Source organism: Harmonia axyridis, chromosome 1, assembly GCF_914767665.1.
Source record: "Harmonia axyridis chromosome 1, icHarAxyr1.1, whole genome shotgun sequence".
In the NCBI taxonomy this organism is placed as follows: domain Eukaryota; kingdom Metazoa; phylum Arthropoda; class Insecta; order Coleoptera; family Coccinellidae; genus Harmonia; species Harmonia axyridis.
In genome coordinates, this window is record NC_059501.1 from 42,133,464 (window position 1) to 42,154,992 (window position 21,529).

Sequence of the window (21,529 nt, forward strand, 5' to 3'; positions counted from 1 at the left end):
GACCAAGCAATTCCACGATCCTACAAGGTCCTACCCAAGGTTCCATTAACTTTTTTGATATACCCTGTTTCGCCGACATTTTTTTCAAATAAACTAATTCCCCTACGTCAAATTGAGGAACCACTGTATTTTCGTCAAATTTCTCAACTCTATAAGATTTTACTTTTTTTATTGGCTCAGTTAATTCCCGAGATTTCGTACTTGTAATATTTTGCTTCGAAATTTTTCCTTTTCCACGGATTTTTTTCTCATCTCTTTCTGTCATCCCTATCGTTTCGTCAACGCTTATTTCTTCAATATCGCTATCTGATTGATTAATCTCTTCTCGTTTTGAAAAACCCTTTGTTTCAAATTCCGCTATATTTTCCACTTGAATGCCTATATCTCTCATCGCCAAATTTCTCTTCTCCTCGTAATTTTCCGTTTGAGTACCGACCTCCGTTTTTACCTGCAATTTCTCTCTTTCACCTTGTTTTTCCAAACTAACCTGCCTTACCCTGAAGTGATTAACTTGTATTTTCTCTTTCTTCTCCTCTGTATATCTATCCCCTGTATATATACATTCATTCAAATCTTTATTCATAAATTTAAACTCTCTTCCCCACATAATTACCGATGGTTCGTGTTCATACTTAATATGCGCTTGATTTTCCTTAAGAAAATCCCTACCTAGTATTATATCAACGTTTCCTAATGTTTCATCATCCACTAATATGACCGTACAATCTATCTTCAGTCCTTCTCCTATTGGACTCACCCCAATATTCGCCGTACCCCAGGTACGTACATTATGACCTGATACGCTTGTTAAGTCACAATCAACACCGTATTCATTGACCTCGTCTCTTGAAATCAATCCTCTTTTTACGAGAGACACCGCTGCTCCTGTATCTATTAAACAAACACCTATCTTTCCGTTGATACTTAATTTTATCAAATGTGGTACGTCATGCATTCCTGCCGAATTTACTTCCGGAATAACCAGGACCGTACGTTCCCTAATTTCTCTTCTAGGTAGCCGTATTTTTGGAGAACGCAATCCGTTCTGAGTATCGACATCCTTATTACACGTATTTACCGGCAATTTCTCTTTCTCGCTTAGTTTCTCCGACCTAACTCGATTTACACGATTCTCTTCAAATTTTCCCCATGATCCCATATTACTTGTTCCCTGATTACACGATTCAACTTCCTTTCTCATCTCTATAGTCTTTTTCGTCTTTTCGAATGGCAAATTTATTTTTCGTGAAAAATCTCTATTAATATGTATCGTCCCAATGTCAAAATCCTTTCGTCCTCCTGGTTCTATCTCACGATCATTCCTAGCACATTCCGTTACCCAGCGCCCCGGCTGATTATCGATATTTCGCACTCCTTGAGTTTTATGTATCGCTCTCGCATTATTCCTACATTCCCTTGCGAAATGACCTGATTGACCACACGAAAAACAAATATTCTCAACTTTTTGTCCTCTTTTTCCACCACTTAATCCAGTATTCCTACAATTTTTCGCAATATGTCCTTTCTTCTCGCATAATTGGCAAGTTATTTCACATTCAATTACCGATATTTTTGAATTAAATGACCTGTATCCCTGAATAATTCTATTTTTCATTTCATGTAATTTTACCAATTCTTCCGCTTTCTCTAAATCCAAATTTTTTTCTAGTAACAAAAACATACCAACCTCTTTCATAATATCTTTTCGAAGTCCCATTTTAAACTGATTTAAAATCAAATTCCTATTTATCTTTCTTATACCCAATTCTTCCTCTTTCGTCGCTCCTACCAAATCTTCAGTTAATAATTCCGCGCCTATTGTTCTTAATCTGGTACAAAATGAAGATACATCCTCATCTTGTCTTTGTATACATCTACTCAAATTCCACTGACATTCCCCCGGTAATTTTTGCGACATAAATTTTTCAGTTAGTCTCAATTTTAATTCTGCATAAGTCAATAAATTTAAAGTAACATCTGATTTAAAATAACTGTATGCTTCGCCTACCAACTTCAGTTTCAATAGAGTGAGGGTTTCGTCCTCACTCCATCCTTCTAATTTTGCCCTTAGTTCTAATTTATCAAAATATCTCAAAGCTTCTTTTCCTGAAAAATTTTCCAAGGTAGTCGACATCATTCCTAGCGAATAACGTTGCATATTTACTATTGCCGGATTCACAGGTGGATTTACGCCTGGCGCATTAACTGAACTTGAAGTACCAGGTAGAGGAGGTGTAATCGACATTTTTAATTAAAATTGAATATCAAAAAAAAATAATAAAAATGATATAACCAATACTATATTTTACCTTCACCCTTATATATTTGGTATCCCACGTTGATCAACTGTCTGACCTTTTCCTGAAAATCCCTAAATTTCTTTCTAACACCGAAAACTGTAAATTCCAAAACTAGCACAAATCTGACTTCAATGTCTATTTGAAACTCTTTATCAAATTTTGAAAATTGAAAAATGTCTCAAAACAAATACCTCTAATTAATTATGAAAATTATTTATTCACTTCTACTTCTAGTTGATTTAGAAAATGAACGTTCAACGAAAAATTAGCTAAAATATGATTCAGGCCCAACAGCTGATTTTCTGCAACTTCCTAAATAACATACCTAAATATAAAAAAATCAGAATCCGACACAGTCCTCCACCTCAACAAAATTAAATGTTTTCACCCCTGATAAAAACAACAATACACTCAAAATAATTCAAATTCCAAAATATCGATCATACACAAAGAATACAAGGTCTATTCATCCAAAAGTCTCCCAATTCAACAGCTTCTTTCTCAAACTATACTCTAATACTTCAATGTTATCAATCCTCAAAATTTCAACTACCAAAAATTAACTTTTTGAAAAATATCCGATCCCAGACAGAAAAAAAAATCAAGTATTATCTCTTAAGCTATTACCAATTTGTCATATTATCCCAGAGAAACAAAAATCAACTAATATCCCTTAAGCTGTCACCAATTTGTCATGAACGGGTTGGTCGGAGAATGTTGACCAATCGTTCACTTATCTCCGGTTGAGATGTTCTTTTAACCCCTGGAAGAGCGGTTTTCCGGAGGTCTCGGAGAATTAATAAATTATGTAAATTCACTAAGATGTTATGTGAGTCCGGCCTGTCGCTTTAATGGACAGGTCTTATTAGTTGAATTTCTTTCTCTAGGGACAGGAATTAGTTTATTGGGTCAATGAAAATCGATTTAAATTTTAAATTAAATATAATAAAGCAAAATAAAAAAATAACCAAAGTTACAATATCCCTTGAAATGTTGACTCAACGGCCAAAATTTTATAAAACAAAGAAAATGTCTCAAATAATCTGTTATTCAAACAAACGAAACAATATATCAACCTTGAATTTGGGAGAATCAGGACTACTCAAATAAACTTATTTTCATTAAAAAAAAAAACATTCAAACATCAACAAATAAACCAAAAAATAAATAGCCAAAAACTTGCCCTTATCCCACGATGCTAGGTAAGTATTTTAGGCCCTGCCTAAACCTAGTTTTTAATTCTTTTTCAAACTGTTCACTCGAAAACGTGTAATTCCTTATATAACACTTCACTCCCGATCCGCGAACTCCGATCTAACCTAATTTATTCCAAAGAGATTCAAAAAACAAATTCTAACTTTATCCCAAAAAATTCCTATTTTACTGTTTCTGACCTATTTCAACCGTTCTTAGAGTTAAAACAATTCCTTCTTCAAAAAAAAAACTTAAAATTCCTTTAACTCTCTATCATCTACTAAATTTCCTTTATTCTTGATTCAACCTTTAAAAAAATTACTCTGATCTTCAAAAGAAATTGTTTTAATCTAAGTCTGGTTTCGCGACCGACGTTCTAATTCTCAACCTCTCTCAATAAGAGACCCTAAGCGATACTGACTTCTTCCTTTTCCTCCACAAAAATCGTAACCTCGTACTTCTCTTAAGACCGCCCCAACAATTCCACAAGATACCACGCCAATTAGATCATTGGTTAAAAGATTTTTTATCCTTCTTCATTTTTCGCCAACAGACCTTCAACCTCAGTTCAAACTAGATTTTTATGCAGTCTCAGCAAGAACCATACTTCGATTTTGCCTACAGCCGGACGGATTTTCTGCTGTGTCAATGTGACCAAAAAGTATTTACTGAACTCAGATAAGCCAAGATTTCCCCGTATCTAAATGTATTCTTCTTATCCGTGAAAGATATATCGATTTCACCAACGTAGTGTCGAGACGTCTGGAGACGGTAACTGAGAAAAGCATTGATTGGAAAACAAAACATCCTTATGCTAAGATAAGATCAGTTTACATATGGCGCGATCACTCTTTGAATTTAACGTATTTCCTCGGCATAATAATTCTAATAATTTCGATAATTTTCAAATATCCGCTTTACTACACAGCATTGAAAGAGATCCAAACAGAAGACCCAACAGAAAGACACCGCCGAACACCATATGGGAAGAACTCCAAAAGTTGTCCGTAACACCATAGTTCACTGTTCATAAAAAACTAATTTTTTTTTTTTTACATTTGTATGCAATTAATTTCTTTCAATATTTGTTAACATACCATATTTTGTTTTCAAAACTGGCTGAAGGACTTCGGTCGATGGCCTTTTGGATTATTCCAATAAAGAACTGTTAATAATAATAAGACTTAGGGAATATTTTTGTACATGTTGACACAATTTCACTTGTTTTTTGTGTAAGGATCATTTGAAATAAAGATTGTTTATTATTATTATTAATAATCGTACTGAATCGGAGACTTGATTCTGAAAAATCTTATCACATTACATTTTTCGATATTGAAATGCATTGTATTATCGATACACCATCTAGCAACATTGTTGAGATCTTCTTGCAACAAAAAACAATGGTGTAAGGTCTTTATAATCTTGAATAACTTGAGATCGTTCGCAAACAATAAAAAAGGAAGTTAGGGTATACCACAGAGAAGATGACTTAATGATATAAGGCAAAATGCGGGAAATAGATGTTTTCAGATAGCTCAAGACTGGACAGCATGGAGGATAAGAAAAAGATTACGAAGAAGAGGAACAAATTTCATTAGTAAAGATTCAAACGCTTGTCTCATAATGATGCTCGAAAATCACCATTTAATTTTCTATATTATTTTCATACAAAATGCCAAATTTTGACTTATTTATGAAAGATAGATATATGGTGTCCAGATTATTTATAAGATCTACTAAAAACAATCATTTTTGTAGAACATTTTACTCACGTAGATCCCTTTCTCATGAGAATATTGGTATAAAACTTGGCCTATGTTACGCGGTAGTATAACTTTCGACAGGTGAAAATATTTTTGAAATTTATTCAATAGTTATTGAGCCCATTGCCCATTCACAACAAACATATAGAAAAGTTACTTTTTTATAATATTATGTAGTATAGACTATTTTGAGAACTTTGTTAAATACGGGTTTCGATAGTGATTCAAAACAGAATGTTTACTTTAATGAAGTAGCTTCATAGTATCAGAGATGTGCCAAAACTCGGTGATTTGTGATCAAATTGTAGGAATTCAGGTGAGCTCATTCAAATAACTTCATTTCCAAACTAAGTCGGTTAGTGCTTCAATTCTGAAATTCGAGACGTAAAAATATGGCAAATTTTAATTTTTATGGGTTAGAGTTGCATTTAGCTAGAGTACCCAATTATTTGATTTTCACAGATAATTTTTTCAAGAACAATTGGTCAAATATTCATTAGTGAGCGTTCAACTTACTTTTAAGCCTGCATTATACTGGGGCTAGTCCAGACCGGCTCAACAAATGAATTGCATGGTTTTAAAGCAATATGCACTTATGCACACACCAGGCTGGTCGAGAGGCTAGTCCAGCCGGGCTGGACAAGCCTCAGTATAATGCAGATTGAAGACTTGGTTATAATTAAGAACTAGATGTCGATAAAATTTTGTGCTCATAGAAGATTTATCACATCAATGAAAAATCTGTTTTTTTCGATAAACCATTTACGAGATTTTCTGTAAAATATATCATTTTATGGATTTTCAACAGCCGAGACCAATCTAATTGAATGGTGAAGGAAAAACACGAATCTCTTGTTCAAGCACTTGCACAAATCTCGCCCTGTGAATGTCAATACCTACTCAGGAAGAAACTCATCAATAAAACTGAATTTAAAAGAAATTTACTTTTATTCATGTATTAGTAGAAGCATCTTCAGACATTTTCAACAGAATAAAATAACGTTTAACATATACCTTGAATATTTCGTAGAATAAAAAATGAAGTTGAGTATAGGCAGTAAGCTAAATTTGCAATACATGCAATACATTGCAATACAAAGTAAGTTAACATCATTTAGTAGGAGAAATCACTGGAGCATAGAATTTATGAGATTTAGTATCTCTTGTATGTTTGAACGGACCCTTTGGAGTGTCCACTAAAGAAGCCGGACAAAGTCCTACGTTCCTTGGCAAATATTCCCTCTTGTACGAAGTTACAATATCCACATTGTTTTCTCCAAGAGAGATGTTAGAAACATTCGACCTTCTAGTCACTTTTTCAACAGAATGGATATTCTTTTCCTGGGTGAATTGTCCATATGATCTTGCTTCAGACTGACCATAGAAATGTCCACCAACAGATAAATTATCCCTCCGAATAATTTTTTGTGGCCGCTCTATAACTTGGTATTGATTCGAAGAACTACTATGTTGAAGACTTCTTCTGTTCTGCTCTTTAGCTTCTTGATTCGACCTGTGTATAGAGCTCAAACTACGACGTTCATGTTGAACATGGCTTTGACCTTGATTGTGTAAATTACATATAGATTTCCGCATATCTAAAGCCGATTTGCTTGTAGCATGTAGAGCTTCCGAAGATGTGTGAATACCTTTACGATAAAGAATTTGATTATTTACGTCTTCAGAGTTGGTCACAATACTCTTACGATGGTGATGATTAATGACTTGATTTGTTGCAGTATGCTGTGAAATATTTGAATTGCTGGAAGACTGAGATATATTCGAAATATCCATTAATCCTTTGTTATCTTGGTTTACTTTATTAATACTATTATTAATATCAAGAACTCTTGTATTTGTTTGCAAAATATTTGATGATTGTTTATTTTGTTTGCAATCATTTGATTTCACAGTGTGTCTTATATTAGAATGAGAATCAATATTTTCAGAAATATTAGAATTCACGGTAATAGACCTATTGGTTGCATTATTGCTAGTTGTATTGATAGTTTTCGAACTCTGACTTAAGTCTATTTCGGAATTAATTTCAGGTGAATTTTTTACCATTTTAGTATTTCTTGAAATTGAATGTTGATCATTTTTGTCAGTATTCAAGTGTTTCATTTCTTTCGTCTTAATAACGATACTCTTTTGATTAATTATATTTTTGGAATGTTTTTCTACGTTCATGCGGTCAATTTGATTAGTCGTTTTCATAACTGAAATGTCAGAACCAAGAGAAAATGAAGATTCCATATGACGTTTCCGATTAGCACCTGCTGCAACATTTTTTGAAACAAGAGTATTTGAAGTCTTATCTGCAGCATTGGAAATTTTTGTAATTGTTTCAACTTTCCTATTGTTAAATTCATAACGTTCTTCCTTAATATTCAAACTATCTCTGGGTTTTTTCAATTGATTATATTCTGTACTCTTATCTTCTGAAGAAAATCGAGTATTTCCTCGAGATATCGTATTATCCATATTTTGAACGATAGTAGATCGACTATGATTCTGACCGGGCGATATTGATCGATTCAATTCAATAGATATATTATCTGATGATACATTGGGCGATACAAATTTATCTGTTATTTTCTCAGTGAAACTTTGTTGATTACTTTCGTTATGTTCTTGTTTATTTATTACCGTTCTTCTTTCAGTAATTGTTACTTGTTTGTTCGCCACATTGACAGTGCTGCTATCTTCCCTGATTTTGGAATTATCAGTAGAAGTTTCACGATATGATTCAACACTATCAGTAACTCTAGTATCCCTTTTCGAGTCAACAAGGTCACTCACATTGATAACATCATTCCGCTGACTATTAACTCTGAGAACATCAATTCGATTTATATTATGTTTTGTTAGGTCTTCATTTTCACGACTTATTCTACTATTAACTGATATTGTCTTTCTTCTCATGTCATGTTCTCCTTCCAAACGGAGGTTATCTTTATGTTTAATTGGACGACGTAATTCACAAGGTCCAAGTTCGATGATTTCTGGTCTATCGAATTCTCCTTCATTTCGCAAGTTATCTTTCGGTTTTTTCTGACTTTGTCTATCAGCCGGTATGAATTTTTCCGTGAGTCTTTTTTCAAATTTGCCATCAGAAGGTTTGATATTATCTTGTGGCTTATATTGTTTTTGTTTTTCTGAAGGAATAAAGGATTCTATTATTCTCTTTGGAAAATCTTCTTCGGACGGTTTAAGATTATCTTCTGGTTTTATTTGTATTGGTCGTTCGGTTGATTCATACCTATCAGGTGTTCTCCTGACAAAATCACCTTCCAGTTTGAGATTATCCTTAGGTTTTATGGGAATTGATCTTTCTGGAGTGAAGAATTTTTCTTGTGTTCTTTTCTCGAACTCACCATCAAGAGGTTTGAGATTATCGACAGGTTTTATCTGCTTCGGCCTTTCAGTAGGAACATATTTATCAGTTTTTCTCGATACGAAGTCGCCTTCAAGTTTCAAGTTATCTTGGGGTATTTTTTGCTTAGGTCTTTCTGCTGGAGAATAACCTGGTTTATCAGGCATGTCAAAATCACCTTCCATGAATAAATTATCTTGTGGTCTTTTCTGCTTGGGTTTTTCCGCCGGTATATACTTTTCAGGAGTTCTTCTTTCGAAACTTCCTTCAAGTTTAAGATGGTCTTCAGGCCTTTTCTGCTCAAGTCTTTCAGCAGGAACGAACTTTTCAGGAGTTCTGTTTTCAAAATTTCCTTCAGGTATCCGAAGATTATCTTTAGGTTTTTTTTGTTTAGGTATCTCGGCGGGTATGAATTTTTGTGGGGTTCTTTTTTCAAACTCGCCTTGAGGTCGCAAGTTATCTTGATATTTTTTTTGTGCAGGACGTTCTGCTGGTCTATAAATCGGCTTTTCTGGCCGATCGAAATCACCCTCGCTCTTTAAATTGTCAGTCGGGACTTTTGGTGTTACCCTTTCCGCAGGATGGTATCCAGGCTTTTCTGGTATCAAGAACTCACCTTCTGGGTATAGGTTATCGTGAGGTTTTATCTGCTCTGGTCTTTGAGCAGGAGTGAACTCATCAGATCTCTTTCGTTCAAATTCCCCTTCCAGTTTTAAGTTATCTATTGGTTTTTTCATAATAGGTCTCTCTGAGGGAATATATTCAATTTTTGCTGGTAATGAAATGCTACCTTCTAAATACAAATTATCTTCATGTTTGATTATCTCCTGTCTCTCAGAAACTGTGACGAATTCATCTCGTCTTCTAACTTCATTGAACTCACCTTGTAATTTGAGATTATCTCGATGAATAACCATTTCGGATCGTTTACCTTTCGAAACTCTGTAATCATCTCGTGAACGAACATCTGTAAATTCCCCTTCCATTCGAAGATTATCCTTCCTAATAACAATATCATCTCGAATTCCTCGTGTTATATTATATTCATCTTTTCTTGTCATATTCATTGATCCCTCAAGTTTTAAATTATCGGACCGTTTGATTGACCGCCTCAATTCACAAGGACCAACTTCAATGATATCCGGCCTATCGAATTCGCCTTCTGGATGGAGATTATCTTGGGGTCTCTTCTGCTTAGGTCTCTCTGCAGGAACGAAAGGTTCCAGTCGTCTTCTCTCGAAATCACCCTCTGGATGAAGATTATCTTCTGGTTTTTTCTGCTTCGGTCTTTCAGCAGGAAGATACTCCAATTTTTCTGGAGTTTCAAACTCACCTTCTATGAACAGATTATCTTTTGGTTTTTTGGGTTTCGGTATATCTGCAGGAACAAATTTATCAGGAGTTCTTTTAACGAAATCTCCTTCTGGGTGAAGGTTGTCTTCTGGTCTTATCTGCTTTGGTCTTTCTGCAGGACGATATTCTGGTTTTTGAGGTTCTTCAAAATCACCCTCCATATAAAGATTATCTTGAGGTTTTTTCTGCTTCGGTCTTTCAGCAGGACGATATTTCGGTTTTTCTGGAGTTTCAAACTCACCTTCCATGAACAGATTATCTTTTGGTTTATTAGGTTTAGGTATATCTGCAGGAACAAATTTGTCAGGAGTTCTTCTAACGAAATCTCCTTCTGGGTGAAGGTTGTCTTCTGGTCTTATCTGCTTTGGTCTTTCTGCAGGACGATATTCTGGTTTTTGAGGTTCTTCAAAATCACCCTCCATATAAAGATTATCTTGAGGTTTTTTCTGCTTCGGTCTTTCAGCAGGATGATATTTCGGTTTTTCTGGAGTTTCAAACTCACCTTCCATGAACAGATTATCTTTTGGTTTATTAGGTTTAGGTATATCTGCAGGAACAAATTTATCAGGAGTTCTTCTAACGAAATCTCCCTCTGGGTGAAGGTTGTCTTCTGGTCTTATCTGCTTTGGTCTTTCTGCAGGACGATATTCCGGTTTTTGAGGTTCTTCAAATTCACCCTCCATATAAAGATTATCTTGGGGTTTTTTCTGCTTCGGTCTTTCAGCGGGGCGATATTTTGGTTTTTCTGGAGTTTCAAACTCACCTTCCATGAACAGATTATCTTTTGGTTTATTAGGTTTAGGTATATCTGCAGGAACAAATTTGTCAGGAGTTCTTCTAACGAAATCTCCTTCTGGGTGAAGGTTGTCTTCTGGTCTTATCTGCTTTGGTCTTTCTGCATAATGATATTCAGGTTTTTGAGGTTCTTCAAAATCACCCTCCATATAAAGATTATCTTGGGGCTTTTTCTGCTTCGGTCTTTCAGCAGGACGATATTTCGGTTTTTCTGGAGTTTCAAACTCACCTTCCATGAACAGATTATCTTTTGGTTTATTGGGTTTCGGTATTTCTGCAGGAACAAATTTATCAGGAGTTCTTTTAACGAAATCTCCTTCTGGGTGAAGGTTGTCTTCTGGTTTTATCTGCTTTGGTCTTTCTGCAGGACGATATTCTGGTTTTTGAGGTTCTTCGAAATCACCCTCCATATAAAGATTATCTTGGGGTTTTTTCTGCTTCGGTCTTTCAGCGGGACGATATTTTGGTTTTTCCGGAGTTTCAAACTCACCTTCCATGAACAGATTATCTTTTGGTTTATTAGGTTTAGGTATATCTGCAGGAACAAATTTATCAGGAGTTCTTCTAACGAAATCTCCCTCTGGGTGAAGGTTGTCTTCTGGTCTTATCTGCTTTGGTCTTTCTGCAGGACGATATTCCGGTTTTTGAGGTTCTTCAAATTCACCCTCCATATAAAGATTATCTTGGGGTTTTTTCTGCTTCGGTCTTTCAGCGGGACGATATTTTGGTTTTTCTGGAGTTTCAAACTCACCTTCCATGAACAGATTATCTTTTGGTTTATTGGGTTTCGGTATTTCTGCAGGAACAAATTTATCAGGAGTTCTTTTAACGAAATCTCCCTCTGGGTGAAGGTTGTCTTCTGGTCTTATCTGCTTAGGTCTTTCTGCAGGACGATATTCTGGTTTTTGAGGTTCTTCGAAATCACCCTCCATATAAAGATTATCTTGGGGTTTTTTCTGCTTCGGTCTTTCTGCAGGACGATATTCTTGTTTTTGAGGTTCTTCGAAATCACCCTCCATATAAAGATTATCTTGGGGTTTTTTCTGCTTCGGTCTTTCAGCGGGACGATATTTTGGTTTTTCTGGAGTTTCAAACTCACCTTCCATGAACAGATTATCTTTTGGTTTATTAGGTTTAGGTATATCTGCAGGAACAAATTTATCAGGAGTTCTTCTAACGAAATCTCCCTCTGGGTGAAGGTTGTCTTCTGGTCTTATCTGCTTTGGTCTTTCTGCAGGACGATATTCCGGTTTTTGAGGTTCTTCAAATTCACCCTCCATATAAAGATTATCTTGGGGTTTTTTCTGCTTCGGTCTTTCAGCGGGACGATATTTTGGTTTTTCTGGAGTTTCAAACTCACCTTCCATAAACAGATTATCTTTTGGTTTATTAGGTTTAGGTATATCTGCAGGAACAAACTTATCAGGAGTTCTTCTAACGAAATCTCCCTCTGGGTGAAGGTTGTCTTCTGGTCTTATCTGCTTAGGTCTTTCTGCAGGACGATATTCCGGTTTTTGAGGTTCTTCAAATTCACCCTCCATATAAAGATTATCTTGAGGTTTTTTCTGCTTCGGTCTTTCAGCAGGACGATATTTCGGTTTTTCTGGAGTTTCAAACTCACCTTCCATGAACAGATTATCTTTTGGTTTATTGGGTTTCGGTATTTCTGCAGGAACAAATTTATCAGGAGTTCTTTTAACGAAATCTCCCTCTGGGTGAAGGTTGTCTTCTGGTCTTATCTGCTTTGGTCTTTCTGCAGGACGATATTCTGGTTTTTGAGGTTCTTCGAAATCACCCTCCATATAAAGATTATCTTGGGGTTTTTTCTGCTTCGGTCTTTCAGCGGGACGATATTTTGGTTTTTCTGGAGTTTCAAACTCACCTTCCATGAACAGATTATCTTTTGGTTTATTAGGTTTAGGTATATCTGCAGGAACAAATTTGTCAGGAGTTCTTCTAACGAAATCTCCTTCTGGGTGAAGGTTGTCTTCTGGTCTTATCTGCTTTGGTCTTTCTGCATAATGATATTCAGGTTTTTTAGGTTCTTCAAAATCACCCTCCATATAAAGATTATCTTGGGGCTTTTTCTGCTTCGGTCTTTCAGCAGGACGATATTTCGGTTTTTCTGGAGTTTCAAACTCACCTTCCATGAATAGATTATCTTTTGGTTTATTGGGTTTAGGTATATCTGCAGGAACAAATTTATCAGGAGTTCTTTTAACGAAATCTCCCTCTGGGTGAAGGTTGTCTTCTGGTCTTATCTGCTTTGGTCTTTCTGCAGGACGATACTCCGGTTTTTGAGGTTCTTCAAAATCACCTTCCATATAAAGATTATCTTGAGGTTTTTTCTGCTTCGGTCTTTCAGCAGGACGATATTTCGGTTTTTCTGGAGTTTCGAACTCACCTTCCATGAACAAATTATCTTTAGGTTTTTTGGGTCTCGGTATATCTGCAGGAATAAATTTATCAGGAGTTCTTTTAACGAAATCTCCCTCTGGGTGAAGATTGTCTTCTGGTTTTATCTGTTTTGGTCTTTCTGCAGGACGATATTTGGGTTTTTCTGGAGTTTCAAACTCACCTTCCATGAACAGATTATCTTTTGGTTTCTTGGGTTTAGGTATATCTGCAGGAACAAATTTGTCAGGAGTTCTTTTAACGAAGTCTCCTTCTGGGTGAAGGTTGTCTTCTGGTCTTATCTGCTTTGGCCTTTCTGCGTAATGATATTCTGGTTTCTGAGGTTCTTCAAAATCACCCTCCATGTGAAGATTATCTTGTGGTCGCTTCTGCTTAGGTCTTTCAGCAGGAACAAATTTTTCTGGTATTCTTCTCTCGAAGTCACCCTCTGAAATAAGATTATCTTGGGGTTTAGTCTGTTTCGGTCTATCAGCAGGTTGATATTCCGGTTTTTGTGGCCTCTCAAAATCACCCTCCATATATAGATTATCTTTTGGCCTCTTCTGCTTAGGTATCTCAGCAGGAATAAATTTTTCTATAGTTCTTTTTTCGAATTCCCCTTCCGGGAAAAGGTTGTTTTTAGGTTTTTTCTGTATTGGCCTGTCTGCTGAACGATATTCTGGTTTATCTGGGGTTTCAATAATACCTTCCATGAACAAATTGTCCTTCGGTTTCATTATCTCAGGTCGTTCCGCTGGAACAAATTCCTCTTGAGTTCGTTTGGTAAAGTCTCCTTCTGTCTTCAAATTGTCAAGAGGTTTTTTAATAATATGTCTCTCAATTTGTTTTGGTGTGTAGTCTTCCTTGGTTTTCGGTATGCCTTCAAAGGGGCCATCTGATTTTAAATTATCACTCCTAATAACGATTTGTTCTCTTGTTTCACTGATATCTTTTATATTGAATTTTCTATAATCTTCATGTGATGTTGTTATAACTTCAGTGCTTTCTTGGGAGTAAAATTTTTCGACATCTTCTTTCGTCCAAGTTCTCCTTCTTCTTTGAACAGGAGTTGTTTTTTCTGTATATTCGTCGGTGTGAGAAGTATCAAAAACCATTTTACCTTCAAGGGACAAATTATCTCTTCTTTTTTCAATCGAAATATTTTCTATCATAGAAGTAAAATCAATATATTCACTTCTACTAGTAGTATCTGAAGAAAAATCTCCTTCAATTTTGGTAAAAGTATTACGACGTATCGGTTTCTCCTTTTCAGTTCGATGCTCGGTGAAGTCAACCTGTGAGGTAGTTACATCTGTAAAATAATATTAGCATGAGTAAGTAAAAATTCATGTCTTAAAAGTGGCACCTCAATGATAACATTGAATTTTGTGAAATAAGAAGACAAAAAAAAGAAGATAAAAATATACTGAAAGATTTTTCGGGAACTCACCAATAAATTCTCCTCCTATAGTGAGGTTATCTTCATGCCGAATAAGTTCTCTTCTTTCAATTTTTTCAATTTTATAATCATCTGTTTTTTGAATACTTGTGAATTTCCCCTCCGGTCGAAGATTATCGACTGGCTTTATTTGTACGGGGCGTTCAGCAGGAATGAATTTCTCAGGTTCTCTCTTCTCGAATTCACCCTCTATTCTTAAATTATCCTCAGGTTTTTTCTGTTGAGGTCTATCTGCAGGTATAAACTTTTGCGGTGTTCTACCCTCGAAATCACCTTCTGGTCGTAAGTTGTCCTCTGGTTTTTTCAGCACTGGCCTATCTGCAGGTATGAACTTTTCTGGAGATCTCTTTTCAAATTCTCCTTCTGGCCGTAGATTATCAACAGGTTTCTTCGGCTTAGGTCTTTCTGCAGGAATAAACTGTTCTGTTGTTCTCTTCTGAAATTCACCTTCAGGTCGCAAATTATCTTCTGGTTTTTTTTGTTTTTGTCTTTCTGCAGGTTCAAACTTTTCTGGGGTTCTCCTTTCAAATTTTCCTTCTGGTCGTAAATTGTCTTCTGGTTTTATCTGATTTGGTCTTTCTGCAGGAATAAATTCTACTGGCGTTCTCTTTTGGAATTCACCTTCTGGTCGAAGATTATCTTCTGGTTTTTTCATAGATGGTCTTGGTGATGGTTCAAACTGCGCTGGAAGTCTCTTTTCAAAATCACCTTCTGGGTGAAGATTATCCTTTGGTTTATTCGGTTGTGGTCTTTCCGCAGGAATGAATTCCTCTGCTATTCTTTTCGTGAAGTCTCCCTCAAGCCTTAAATTATCATGTGGTTTTTTAATAGGTGCTCTATCACCAGGTTGCCATGTTTCTGGATGCCTTTTTTCGAATTCTCCCTCTTCTGGACCAAGATGGTCATCTGGTTTTTTCATTGAAATTCTTTCTGCTGGTCTCCATTTTTCTGTTGATCTTTGAGGAAAATCTCCTTCAAGTTTCAGATTATCTTGTGGTTTTCTTATTGGTTCTCTTTCCCCAGGTTGCCAAATTTCAGGTTTCCTCTTAAAAAAATCTCCCTCGGGATGGAGATTATCTTGAGGTCTACGAATTGGTTCTCGTTCTCCCGGTTGCCATTTACTTGGTTCCCTTTTCGCGAAATCACCTTCAACTTTTAAGTTATCTTTAGGAATCTTCATGGGAGCTCTTTCACCATACGTTGCATTATATTCATCTTTGGGAGCTCCAATGAAAGGACCATCAAGATGTAGGTGATCATTATAGTTTTCCGGGTTGTGAGGGCAAGTATGACGTCTGAAAAATGAAGAGAATATAAACTTAAGTGAATTCCATTGCTGTTAATATTTCTCCTAGTAACAATATTCATATGCATTGTACCCTAGTTTTTTAATTAACCTATATTTATGTATGATATTATTTTTACTCTATTTCAGTAACGTAATGAGTTTATTACAGTACTAACTACTCACTACAGTACTGTATTGTTTTCAGTTATATTTTTCGTTTTGTGGTTGTCTCCATCGGAATCCACGTGAAAAGAAACAAATATCATTCCAAATTTTTAAATAATAGACGTGAGTAAAAAAACTTATTATACTCCAAATTATCTTTTATAATTCATTTCTTTGTGTAATGCCGAAAAGTTCACGATGAACATATTTTGTCAAGAACGTGATATTCGTTTCCTTCAATTCAGGGAAAGATAGAGAGATTAGATTTAAATTTAGGAGAAGAGAGGGAGAGAGATCAACCTGTTTTCAGGGTCCAAAATTACAGAACGAATTCAAGAGGAAACACCCCGGTATGTAGCATGTGTCGGATGTACCTGTAACTCACATTCAAAAGAGATCGACATCTTCAATTGTTACTTAAATTGTTTTAGGAAAACTTTGAAGAAATACTATGAATAGATTGTTCACCCTACATATATTTTGGGTATTTCTCTCATATGTACATATTTGTAAATAAATAAATAAAAGAAAAACATGATAATCTGGAATAAAAGGATTTATGACTATGAAACGATATAACTTGAAGAAATTATGCGGTTAAAAAGTTTTTTCTCTATTTTATCTTATCTTAGTATCGTAATGAGTTCATTACAGTTCTAAAAACAGTACTGTAATGAACTGCATTACAGCATTGTTTTCAGTTATATTTATCCTTTTTTGGTTGTCTGCACTGAGTTCCGATCCTGTCAAATTTCTACACACGTCAATTGTCAATATAATGTAATTTGTATATTGTGAAATGATTTGCAACATTATTCGCAATTTCTCTGCGGTGTTGAATCGATTTCGTCGCTCCTTTGTGGCTCGTTTTCGAATTTCGCATTCGTGAAGGAATAGGAGCCTATTCTGCATCTTGTTTTAGGTTATAGGTACTTGTTGTAACATGAGTGACTGGGCACATCCTAGTGGTGCATGCAGGTTATCCAGGCCTTTCAGAAAAGTAACTTGTTTTGAATCCTAAGACTGTTAGTTTCGGAAATACAGAGTGATTCATGCGAATTGGCCTAAATTTATGATCTTCATAACTTGAGAATCAGCTGTTCTATTTTGCTCAAATTTTGTGAGTTTATTTGTCTCATGCAGCCCTTAAAAACGATTAAAGTAATTTAAATATTTTCAGGGCAGTACACAGACTATTGAGTTCTTCCTTTAGACTTCGAAATCTATATTCTTTACACGTTTTAGAGAAATATCGTAATTGTCATGAAAAAATACATAATTTAGTCTAATGAATTCAATCTTTACTTTGAATGGCAAACCTTTTTCAAAGGAGTAGCTAACGAAATAATTCATGTGTTATGTAACTTTTTTGAAATACGGTCCTGTTTTTATCCTTTTTGTGATAATATTTGATGTATTCTGATTTCATAACACAGTATTGAATGGGAAGTATCGAAAAAAAATCTGGAAAAGAAGTCCTTTCTCGATATTTCCTAGCTCTCATCAAAATATTATTTATGGGCGTTCTAATCATATCGCGTTTTTTTTTAATTCTGCCCAAGCCTTTTCGTTCGCCAAAAAATAGAATTTAATCTCAGTGAAATGTCATTGAATTATCAGGATGCAGTGCTTTGATTAAAGTTATTGAAATTATTCGTTATATAATCGTAACGAATACCAACTCGAGCATAGACAATATATTTCGATTATACGAACCACTTTACTCGACGTAGTTCGCGAAACACCACTCGAGCTGCCCTCTGGTGATATTTCGCGTCTCGTGAATCGGTGTATAATCGAATATTGCTCATGCTCTTGTGATATTATAACTGAAAATTTTATCATCATCCGATTTGATACATTGAGATAATTATAATACTCCAATGCTTATTGTAAGTTTGGTGTCGGTCTACTCCACAGCGCCTCGGTTACTGTACATTAATAATATAATCATCGTCAAAATTATACTGATTTCACATAGCTTGTGCTGTTTTAGTTGCCGTTGGAAGGCCGGCCAATGTGACAACTTCGCAGATTACATTTTGTTTTCGAGTCAACCGAAAGTAGTGGAGACTTTTGGGATGGAAAAAATTTTTGGTGTCTTATTTCAAAATGTCAATAAGCAAAATATATTTCTCGTGTGTGAACAATTCTCGTGTCTGGATGTCGGTCTGTGTGTCCGCACATCCTTGTACCAACCTCAAATTTTACAAATCTTTTCCAATTTTGATAAAATTTTCTAGATATAATTTTTTTGATGATGAAAATGAGATATGGAAATACTAGGAATTTTGCATTTACACATGCTGAAAACCGTACATTATGGTTTTCAGCATGTGTAAATGCAAAATTCCTAGTATTTCCATATCTCATTTTCATCATAAAAAAAAAAAAGTACTTACTTTTGAAGCATTGGATTCTAAGATATACTTAATAGAACAAATCATATTTATTTATTTGATAATATAATGTTCCCAAAGAAATATGATTCATGTTTCTTTCAGGTACGTTTCCGGGGTGACAGTGAGCCCCAAAACTGTCCAGGCGCCCCCTGGAGGAAAATTGGGGCGCTTAGATTCAGTTATGATATTCTACTTTATGAACAAAAATTCGCATATCCCAATGTGAGGTGCCTAATGAGAAAGCAATAATTTCAAGATAATATTTTTCTAAAATGTTCTCATGCTTTACCTCCTTCGCCCGGAACTTTCAATTGCCCCTTGAGGAAATTTTTTTTCAGAAATCCGAATTCCAAGATGATTGAAGATTGAAAAACAAAATGTTTAACCGTTTTATAAAGTCGGAACTCAGCAGAAGAACCTGAAACCGCAGAGCCTATTCTAGAGGAGGAAGGTATTTTCTACTTTTTCCGAGAAATCTACTAAATTACTTGAAGAATGTATTGAATAGATTTTTTTTACTTTCACCGTGATTTTTCTCCGATTGAAGACTTCTTTTTTTTAATGCTGTTTGGAAATTAGAATAATTTTTCAAATTTTCTAAATCAATTATATTTTAAAATAAAGTTGACAAAGACGTCAAAATTACTTTGTAAAAATATCTAGATACAAAATAAGATACTTTTTTGCGAAGGTATCTTGAGATACTTCAAAAAAAAAAAAGAATGCAAATAACTATCTGAAGATACTTTTTCAGATACTTGATAAGGTACTTTGTCTTACTTGTAAAAATGCTAGGTACAATTCTGAAATTCGGTGCTTTTATAAGAAATCCTCGCTTCTTTTCATAACTAGCAATTGGTTTCTATTCACAGTTTTATCACCTTATTGCCTCTAATCTAATCCCTCTGTCAAAGATCGGTTTTGTTTACGTAATACCAGCTGCTGAAATCAAGGGTAGATTTTTGTGACCTAATGCGAGTTTACGAACAATTCATGGAAAAACCAAATATATTCTAGAAATAGAATTTTTATCTTTTCTGTTCAACAATTTTTATTAATTTCTTGAGTAGTTTATCAATTAGTAATCTTTTTTGACCAAATTTGAATTCATTAGAAATAATTACACTCAATACATTTTCCGTCCATAAAACCTTTTTAACTTTTTATAAAAAATCTCACCCTGAGGTGCAAGGGCGTCGACTTGTATTTTTGCCAGGGCGGCAGAAACGCTAGAGCGGGTCCTTATTGAATAATATTATGAAATATGAAAGGTATTGGTAGCGAACTTCATCTTTTCGATTCTTTACAATTCACGGCATAATTTGATGAAAACTTATCGAACTCGTTATATTTAATTCTTTTTTTTTCCTCTTTGGTTCAAAAACTGGAAATAATGTATAACTTCGATCACTTATTCAAATGATCAAAAAGTTAATTTCTAAATAATTCGTTGAATATTTTTTCCGGACAGATACTTTCATTTTTTGTTCTAGTCATTCATGTATTCTTATTATTGTTACTTACCAATCCTAAAATGATTTTATTTTTTGTATAAGTTTGAACTTGTTGGTTTTGTTTGATATTTTTTCTATATTATTATTATTAAAATTTTACAAACAGTCGCCTTCAATTTTTCCATATTTCGGTAGAAGACCCCTATAACCCAAAATAATTTTTTTGCATTCTGCAGAGTTGACTGCCCTGGCGGCAAATTGGGTATTTGCCTAGGGCGGCAATTTGGCTAGCGATGGCCCTTTATGTATATGAAATGTGTATTTCAATGGTTTCAATAAAAATAAGTTTATATATACAGGGTGTTTATGTGTTGCGGAAAAAATTAGGGAGTGATTCCTTGTCGAAAAGTAGGCAGGGTCTTTCATATAAACCTTTTATTTTTGAGCCCCTTCCCGCTTAGTTACAGCTTCCTAAAGATGGCGCTCGAAAAGTAGTTTCTAATTTTTTTCTTGAAAGTCAAAAAATTCACACAAAATTCCCTGAATTTTTTCGAAACTATTCATATATACCCTGTATGATATTGTGTAATATTTTAAAACTTTAACGAAAATATATGACTTAAATTATGAAAAAAAAATACTATGAGAAAATGGTTGATGGAGAATCTCCGAAAATGGGGGGCGTTGTCTAATATATTGCCACTAGCACAATAGTACCTAGATACGGCTCTATGCATCCTCTTCTTGTTTGTCCCATGTAAATCCACTACACTACAAATTGATTTGCAATGGTTGTCACAAATTTTTAATGGACAAATGAAGATAATATCAGGTGTGTGAATAAGTCTTTCCCGTTTTTTGTAAGAGATGGCGCCACCAATACTGTGCGAGTATTTATGGTGACATATGTCATAATCAAAGCTTATTCATCTATCAACAATTCCACACTAACACATTAGTTGAAATTTTTTCGCATCATAAATTTTTGAAATCGTGAAAATGTCGAAATTTGAGCCGAGTCGATGTCATTAGCGGGAAGTTTCACTTTATTGGTTCAATTTGAAGAAATCTGCTGCCGAGGCGCATCGGTTGCTTCGGGAAGCTTATGGAGAAGGTTGTGTCGATGATTCAAGTGTTCGCGGATGGTTTCGACGCTTCAAAAGTGGCGATTTCGACGTGGAAGACAAGGAGCGTTCCAGGCGGCCGCAAATCTTTGAAGATCAAGAATTAGCGACTTTGCTTGATGAAGATTCGTGTCAAACGCAAGAAGAACTTGCTGAAGCATTGGGAGTTGACCGAACAACCATTTCCAAGCGTTTGAAAGCCATGGGAATGATCCAAAAGCAAGGAAATTGGGTGCCGTACGAACTGAAGCTGAGAGACGTCGAACGGCGTTTTTTCACTTGCGAACAGCTGCTTCAGCGACATAAAAGAAAGGGTTTTCTGCATCGTATCGTGACTGGCGATGAAAAGTGGATCCGTTACGATAATCAGAAGCGAAGAAAATCATGGGGACTACCCGGCCATGCATCATCATCGACGGCCAAGCCAAATATTCATGACGCCAAGCTCATGCTCTGTAT

The 21,529-nt window shown here is 35.2% G+C and overlaps 1 protein-coding gene across 1 annotated transcript in view; it reads right to left on the reverse strand.

Annotated features, from left to right (window-relative positions):
* Positions 1-6,189: 6,189 nt before the first annotated feature.
* Positions 6,190-21,529, reverse strand: part of LOC123689066 (titin) — a 32,515-nt gene continuing 17,175 nt past the window's right edge. Inside the window, exons 3-4 of the mRNA XM_045627861.1 lie at positions 14,629-15,932; positions 6,190-14,490 (exon numbers count right to left, since the gene is read on the reverse strand). Of these exons, the coding sequence (XP_045483817.1) occupies positions 6,371-14,490; positions 14,629-15,932 (9,424 nt within the window). The 3' untranslated portion in view covers positions 6,190-6,370. The remainder of the gene's footprint in view (positions 14,491-14,628; positions 15,933-21,529) is intronic.